The sequence below is a fragment of the Vombatus ursinus genome, unplaced genomic scaffold, assembly GCF_900497805.2.
Source record: "Vombatus ursinus unplaced genomic scaffold, bare-nosed wombat genome assembly UNPS02004785.1, whole genome shotgun sequence".
Lineage (NCBI taxonomy): Eukaryota > Metazoa > Chordata > Mammalia > Diprotodontia > Vombatidae > Vombatus > Vombatus ursinus.
In genome coordinates this window covers 1-8,906 of record NW_020944563.1, presented here as the reverse complement: position 1 = coordinate 8,906, position 8,906 = coordinate 1, and the positions used below count along the sequence as shown (strand labels likewise).

The 8,906-nt window shown below is 40.2% G+C and overlaps 1 protein-coding gene across 1 annotated transcript; it reads right to left on the bottom strand.

The window, feature by feature from the left end:
• Positions 1-7,301: 7,301 nt before the first annotated feature.
• On the bottom strand, positions 7,302-8,267 carry LOC114027694 (zinc finger protein 135-like). Its single transcript, XM_027841770.1, has one exon. It carries the CDS (start codon positions 8,265-8,267, stop codon positions 7,302-7,304), a length of 966 nt encoding a protein of 321 aa, XP_027697571.1.
• Between the last annotated feature and the right edge of the window lie 639 nt (positions 8,268-8,906).

The following is an 8,906-nucleotide window of genomic DNA, read 5'->3' as shown; positions in this document are numbered from 1 at the left end:
CAAGAAGCTGTAGCATGCACAGCAGCCACACGCCTGTAAGCCATTTTGGCAGACGGGCTTAACCAGGTTGTGAGTAAATGAGAGGTCTCAAAGCTATCCATGAGTTAGGGGGGTGTCTATCCCCAGCATGTGAAAACTTCCCCTGGTGCAATGGGTGGATGACATTGAGTTCCAACAGCCATGAAGGCAGCTGAAGCAAGTGCTGTGGAGTGCTTAGTGCTTGGTTAGACACTGAAGACTCCAAGGTGATCCACTGCATCTTTGAGCCATCAGCAGTCATCTTGACTCTATCCTGCCACTGGACTGCAATGATTCTGAAAGAGAAAGTGAGGTCCATGTCTTCATGCAACTTTGCCTCACTTAAATCCAATTTTCACATGAATCAAGACATCACCCTTACCAGTTTACCATTTTTACCTATGTCAAAGTCCTATGGTGACAGACAAATGATGAAGCAGCAGGTGCAGATACCCTGGGAGCTGTAGTCACAACCCAGCACACAGCTGGCTCAGGCCCAGGGTCACCTTCTCACTGGATGCAACAGTGGGATTCAGTAGCCCCTTAGGTGTCTGAGCAGCCTTTTAAGGATTATGCTGCTCACGTCCTGGTGTGAAGAAGGGGCTAGAAAAGATGCCCTAAAAATTGACTGCTTACCCAACCCTGGCCTGATTACTGTAGCAGGCTAGGATCTCACCCTGTGGTGAGCACACACACAAAAGAATGTACAAAAACCTCTGCAAAGATGATTCCACTCACCAGGTACATGGAATGTGTGCACTAATAGACAACATAAAATTCAGTAGATCGGAAAGAACAGCTCTTGTTGCAAGAGAACTCAGCAGGTATCACATCCAAACATCAGCCCTGAGTGAAACAAGGCTGGCAAATGAAGGCCAGCTTCCTGAAATTGGAGCCAGATACACTTTTTTTCTGGAGTGGCTGAAGTCAAGGGGAGTGCCATGAAGCTGGTGTAGGTTTTGCAATCAAAATTAATCTAGTCAACAAACATGTATGCCCACCAAAAGGAGTGAAAGACAGGCTCATGACAATGCAATTGCCACTTGCAGGAAAATGCCATTCTGCCATCATCAGTGCGTATCCTCCCACAATGATGAATCCTGATGAGATCCAAGAAAAATTTTATGAAGACCTGAAGACCCTCATCATCCATATGCCAAAAGAGCACAAGTTTATAATTGGGGTGACTTTAATGCTAGAGTAGGCACAGACTACCAGACTTGGCAGGGAGTCCTAGGGAGGAATGGAGTTGGAAATGACAACAGCAATGGTCACTTACTACTGATGACTTGTGCATCTCATGACCTTCTTATCACCCACACTGTTTTCCATTTACCTAAATGAAATAAAACTTTGTGGATGCACCTCAAAGCAAACATTGCCATTTAACAGAATATATGATTGTAAGGAGAAGAGACAGACAGGATGTGAGAGTAAAGAAGGCAAAATGTGGTGCAGAGTGCTGGACTGATCATAGACATTCTCTCCAACCTAAACATTCACTTTCAACAAAAGCTATGGCCCCAAGGCAAAATGACTCCCAGAAGAATTAATGTCACTAGATTAGAGCGCTCCTCTGATTGGGACCAGTTTGTTGCTAACTTGCGGGGAAAGGTTGGTCAACACACAGTTGGTAACAGTGAAGCAGAAAAGGAGAGGGCAGCTTTCAGAGATTTAGTGTACAACACCGCATTTGCTCCTCTGGGTCAGAACACTTGCAAACATCAAGAGTTGTTTGAAGAAAATAATGGGGAAATTCAGAAGCTGCTAAATGAAAAACGAGAACTCCACAGGGTTTACCAGCAGGATGGTTCATCCATCTCTCTAAGAAGGCAGCATTTAATGCCATCAAAAGTGAAGTAGAAGTGAACCTTAGAGAGAGACGCAAGATTGTTGGCTCAGTAAGAAGGCAGGTGAAGTTCAGTTTTATTCTGATAGTAACAATCCAAAGTGCTTTTATGATGCCTTGAAGGCTATGTGTGGATCAAAGAGCTAGAGTGAATCTCACCTACTCAGGGCAGATGGAGCCACATTGATTAGTGATAAGGACATGATCCTAGTGAGATCTGAACACTTCCATAGTGGTCTCAATAGACTTTCGTCAATCAATGCTGAAGCCATTGGCCATATGCCTCAGGTTGAAATCAATCTCTCTCTAGCTAAAGTTCCAACTGAAGAGGAGGCTTTGAATGCCATCAGGCTCCTGTCGTGGCAAAGCATGTGGTGCCGATTCTATTCTAGCTGAGATTTACAATGTGGGGGTCCATTGATCATACAAAAGCTGACTGAAACTTTCTGGGTTATATGGCAAGAAGAGGTTATCTCCTAGGAGTTCAAGGACACCTCCATTGTTCATCTCTATAGAGATAAAGGAAATAGATTTTCCTGTGAAAATCACAGGGAGTTCTCTCTCTTTGTCACTGCTGTCACGATTCTTGCCAAACTCCTCCTGGATCCTTCACCTGGAAGATCACAACTACCTGAGAGCCGGTGTGGCTCCAGCAAAGGCTGAGAGTAATGGTCTATATGGTATTTGCTGCCCAACAACCCCAGGAAAAATGTCAGGAGCAGAAAAGAAGTCTGTATGCAACATTTGTAGATCTGACCAAGGCCTTTGATACTGTCAGTCATGAGGGCTTAGGGAAAATTATGTCAAAATTTGGTTGCCCATAGAAGTTCATCAATCTTGTATGTTGATTTCACTTCAGCATGCTTACCTGTGTTCTGGATGATGCCCTTACACTTTCCCAGTAACCAATGGAGTAAAACAAAACTGTATGCTTGCTCGCATGCTTTTTAGCATGATATTTCCAGCCATGTTGTCAAATGCCTTCACTGAGGACAAACATGACATTCAGATCACCTGCACTGAAGGTAAATTCTTCAACTAGAAAAGGCTACAAGCCAAGACTAAAGTGCAGGGAGTGTAGGCACATTTTTTTTTTGTCAGATGATTGTGCACTCAATGCAGCCTCTGAAATTGGCAACAAAGTATGGATTGATTCCCTGTTGCCGGTGCTAATTTTGGCATAACAATTAATGCCAAGAAAACACAGGTGCTCCATCAGCCAGCACTATACCATCCATATGTGGAACCATTGATTAGAACAAAGGGAGATGTTTTGAATACTGTTGATAAGTTCACTTACCTTGGCAGGATACTTTTCAGGGATGTACATATTGATAATGAAATTGACACACACGTTGCTGGAGCTAGGTCAGTGTTCAGGAGACTCTGAAGGAAAGTATGGGAGAGAAGAGGTACCTACTAAACTGAAGGGCTACAGAGCCATTGTGCTGACCTCATTGTTGCAAGCCTAAGAAACCTGGGCAGTATACGAGCACCAAGCCAGGAAATTGAATCTCTTGCGTCTGAATTGTCTTAGGAAGATTCTGAAGATCACCTGGCAGGATAAGATACCACACACTGAGGTCCTTTCTCAAACTAAACTTCCAGGTATTCTAATACTACTGCAGAGAGTGCAATTCCAATGAGCCGGCCATGTTGTTTGAATGCCAAACTTACACTTGCCAAAAAGACTTTTATGGAGAACTCACACAGGGCAACTGCTGACATGGTAGTCAGAAAAAGTGGTACAAGGACACTCTCAAGGTCTCTCTTGTGGTCGTGGTTTGTCCTTCATTCTTAAAGAGGACCATGACATCAAGGAGGGGATGACATGATTTGCAATTGACTTTGATTTGAGTAAGGGAGGGCTGTGCAAAGTCACCAGCCTCACTTTCTCCTCCAGAGCCATCTGGGTCCAGTGGCCAGATATCCATCAAGACTAGAGATGGCTCAGGATTAAGAGCTTTGGAATTGAATGTGTGACATGGGAGACACTGGCACAGATCTGCCCAACAATGCATGCCCTCATCAGAGAAGGTGTTGTGCTCTATGAGCAAAGCAGAATTGAAATAGCTCAAGAGAAACACAAGATAGGCAAACTTAGAGAATCCACCCTCAAACATTCACATAGCCTATTTGTGCCTGACCTGTGGTAGAGCATTCCAAGTTCATATTGATCCCATCAGCCAGTCAGACACACTGTAACTGAACTCTAACACAGTGATGTCATTTTGGTCCTCTTTGAGAATGAAGGACAACAACCAAGTTATATATATACTTTTGCACACATACACACCTATGATCAGAAAAGGAGGATTCCCCCTGAAATAATTTCTATTATTTATGGCTTGATTTTCTTTTTGAGATATCAAAAAATTCAATATGGCACTTTCCAATGTGTCCTGAGTCCTTCTGGTCTTCCTTATGTTGGTCACTTTGGGAGCTTCACAAGCTCCTCAACAGCGAATTAATTAAGGTGCCTACAAATTATTAATGGATTTGAACATACATGTTTTGGCTTGGTTTTCTTTTTAATTTAATTTTTGAATTTACATTCATTCCCCCCCCCCTTACTTAATTTTCCCCAGACTTCTGAAGCTAAGGAAAATACATTCTCCCAAATATTTGTCATTTCCATGAATGAGATGAAAGAAGTTTTGCTATAAGAAATGATGATGGTAAGGGTTGGAAAAGAACCTGGGAAGGCTTATATCAACTACTATAAAGAGAAGTGAGCAGAACCAGAACATTTTACAAATAAAATCAATATTGTAATGAAAAATAAGTTTGAAAGAGTTAAGAACTCAGATCAATGCAATGACCAACCATGTCTGCAGAGGACAAAAGATGGAATATGTTATCTATGTCCTGATAGAAATGAAGGACTCGGAGTGTAAGAAGAGACATATCATTTTTCCTTTGACAAGGACAATGCGGGGACTCTGTCCCTCAATAACCATTTGGGAATTCCCTCTAATATTGGTGATTGTCTTTTTCTTATCACCTCTACCAATGTGAAAATCTTTCTAATTATTAGTGATGTGGATTAGTGGTTACAGATGTGAACCATTTTTAAAAATATCGTCACTGAAAACTTGGATTTCTTCCTCAGAAAACTATCTATTCACACCTTTTGAGCAGAGATCTAGTGGGGAATGGCTCATTTTTATATCTGGATCCATTCTTTAAATACTTGGAAATGAGACCTTTATTGCAGAACCTTACTGCAAATCATTTCCCCATTTAATGGCTTCCCTTTTACATTTCAGATACATCAGTTTCTTCACGTGATAAAAATTTCCCATTTTATTCCATATGCTCTTCTCCACCCCTATTCTGGGGATGCACTTTTCCCCCCTTCATAATGACAAAATGAATCTTCATTATCATTTCCCTGATTTTCCTCATTATCATATCTCAGACATGTATCCATTTGGAGCTAATCCTGGTCTACACTCTCTTAGTTCTGCTGAATTCACTTCATGTCAGTTCATGTAAGTCTTCATAGGTTTTTCTGAAATCACTTTGTATCAGTTCATGTAAATCTTCACAGATTTTTCATCATTTCTTACAGCAAAATAGTATTCCATTACATTCATATACCACAACTGGTTCAGCCATTCTCCAATAAATGGGCATTCCCTCAATTTCCAATTCTTTGCCACTTCAAAAAGAGCTGCTATAAATGCTTTTATACATGTAGGTCCTTTTCCCTTTTTATCATCTCCTTGGGATAGAGACCTAGTAGCGGTATTGTTGGATCAAAGGGCACGGACAGTTTTCACTGCTTTTTGGACATACTTCCAAAGTGCTCTACAGAATAGTTGAATCACCAGCAATGTACCCACCAATGACGCATTAGTGTCCCAATTTTCCCAATCTCCAACATTTGTCATTTTGTTTTTCTATCATATTAGCCAATCTGATACAACCTGCCCTTTTTAGAGATGAATAAACAGAGGCACAGAGAGATTATTCCTCACTCAGAGTTACACAGCGAAAAAGCATCTGAAATGAGATTTGAAGACAAGTCTTCCCTAAATCCTTCTCCCTATCCATCACAACACATTGTTTTCACTACTACACTCTTCTGAATGTTGATTTGAATAAAAATAAAAAGTGACTAAACTATCCAGAACTTTTAGGCCACTGACATTGCTATCCAGGGAAAAATAATAATAATAATGATAGTGAAGTTACAAGTAGTTCAATTTACATAGCGAGTTAATGTTTGCAAAGCACTTGACAGATACTGTCACATTTGATCTTCTCATCAGCCATGGCCGATAGGTGCTATTATTATTCCCATTCTATAGATGAAGAAATTCACCCAAGAATAGGTTAAGTAACTGATCCAGAATCACACAGCCAGTAAACATCACAGACTGAATTTGAATTGACTCAGGGACACTCCTCTATCCATTGTGCTACCAAGTAATCTAAAACATCATTACAAAAATAAATGTCCAACAAACACCAAAATATTTATACTAAGACTTTTTGTGCCAGCCAACATCATGAGACAAAGTGAATACCAATCAAGGGGGAATGGCAGAAGAATGCCATGGAATGTTTTAGGGGAGTCATTAGAAACCTTAGAATTTCAGAGAAAAATTCAATCCATTTTCAGGGCTTCAAGCATGGTATAAAATATGTGATGTATAATGAGGTCTATGCTGGAGGAAGAGGCCTTCCTTCTTTAATTAGATCCATAAGTTTTATCTCCAGCAAGATTTTTCCAACGTAGATGCATGTATGAGCTCCAAGTGAAGGCTTGCATCAATAGGGAATATTGTGTTGTCTAGTCACCTCCATCTTTCAGGGAAAGTCAGGACCTCATTGAGCACATTCATAAGTCTTCTCTCCACTATGAATCCTTGATGTAAAGGAAAAGATGATCTCTGGCTGAAGGCCTTTTCACATTGAGTCCTTATAGGGTTTGTTACCAAGATGAATCTTCTGATGTCTTAACAGGCTCTATACTCCATTTGTATGAATTTCCACATTCATTAAAGGCATAAGATTTCTATCACCTGTGAATTCTCTGATGAGAAATATGGGATGACTTTCGCCTGAATGTTTTTCCATGTAGATCATATTAATGAGATATTCTCTAGTATGGATTCTGTAATGTTTAGTAATGAAAGAGCGCGCATTAAAAGCTTTACCACATTCTACATACCCATAAACTTTCTCTCTAGTGTGGCTTCTCTGGTGTACAACAAGATCAGAGCTTCTTCTAAAAGCCTTCCCACATTGATCACATCCATAAGTTTTCTCTCCAGTGTGACTTCAGTGTTGTACAGCAAGATTGGTGCTGCATTTGAAAGCCTTTCCACATTGATTACACTCATAAAATTTCTCTCCAGTGTGCATTCTCTGATGATCAGTAACATCACAGCTTCTTCTAAAAACCTTTCCACACTGATGACATTCATAAGGTTTCTCTCCAGTGTGCAAGACTGGTGCTGCATTTGAAAGCCTTTCCACATTGATTACATTCATAAGGTTTCTTTTCAGTGTGACTTCTTTGATGTAGAGCAAAATGGGGCCTCTGTTGGAAAGTCTTTCCACACTCATGACATTCATAAGGTTTCTCCCCAGTGTGGATTCTCTGATATTGAGCAAGTTTGGAATTTGGACTGAAAGCCTTTCCACGCTGTAATTGTTTGTAAGGTTTTTCTCCAGTGTGGCTTCTCTGATGTATAGCAAGACTGAAGCCGAATCTGAAAGTTTTTCCACACTGATTATAGTCATAAGGTTTCTCTCCAATGTGGCTTCTCTGATATAGGGCATAATGGGGCCTCTGTTTGAAAGCTTTTCTACACTGATCACATTCGTAAGGTTTCTCTCTAGTCTGCATTCTCTGATGTACAGTAAGATGACTTTTAAATCTAAAAGCATTTCCACACTGATTATGTTCATAAGGTTTCTCTCCAGTGTGAATTCTCTGATGTTGAGTAAGGTTGGAACTCTGTGTGAAAGCCTTTCCACATTGATGACATTCATAAGGTTTCTCTCCAATGTGTATTCTCTGATGTTTAGCAAGATCAAAATTTCTTCTAAAAGTCTTTTCACATCGATTACATTCACAAGGTTTCTGGCCAGTGTGAATTCTCTGATGTATAATAAAGGATGAATATTCACTAAAAGCTTTAGCACATTCATGACGCTCTTGTGGTTTCTCTACAGTATGAATTTTTTGATGGTAAATAAGATATGACTGTTGACTCAAGTGTTTCCCATAATGATGACAATCATAAGGTTTTTCTCCTGTGTAGATTCTGTGAAATTCAGCACAGATTTGTCTCCTATTGAAGCCACAAGGACCATACCTCATGAAACTTTCCTCGTGAGCTTCTTTCACAGAAATGCTTAGCTTTGCAGTAGTCTCTTTCATCTCTGGTCTAATCTCTCTTTCTGCAAGAAATAAACGATAAAACATATATAGAGACATATGTACACACATATATATTTATAATCCCTTCCCTCCATTGCCAAAAAGTAAACTAACTGATCTACATTCTACTTCCCTAGGCTAAGAGAAAAGTCTTTAAAGTTCAATGGAGAGAATCAATCATTTGAAAATCCCATTAGGTCACATCTGCAGGATAACTTGATTTACAAAGAGCTTCACACACAATCACATTGGATCCTCTCAAAAACCTGTGACACTGGCAGGCTCAGCATTCCCATTACATTTACAACTCAGGCCATGAGCTCAGAATGGCTGGGTGACATGCCCAACATCTGTGTAGCTGAGGCTAGAATTCCAACCCTGCAAGTGGGCATGCCCTGTCCACAGTATTAGATGGCCATTCTCCATTGAACTTTTTTTTTTTAAGAAAAATTATTTTATTATTGCATGTTGACTTATTCTCTCCCTCACTTCAGATCTTCCTGTTCCCTGAGATACAGAAATGTTTAAATTAGGCCAATTAATAATCCTACAATGGGGTTATAAGTTCAAGTGAAAAGAAGAGTTAATCAGTGTGGCAAACTTCACTGTAACCTGATTTTAAGAAATTGTCACAGCCAC

Coding starts and splice junctions, on each gene's coding strand:
- LOC114027694 (XM_027841770.1), bottom strand. CDS start 8,267: ATGAAAGAGACTACTGCAAAGCTAAGCATTTCTGTGAAAGAAGCTCAC.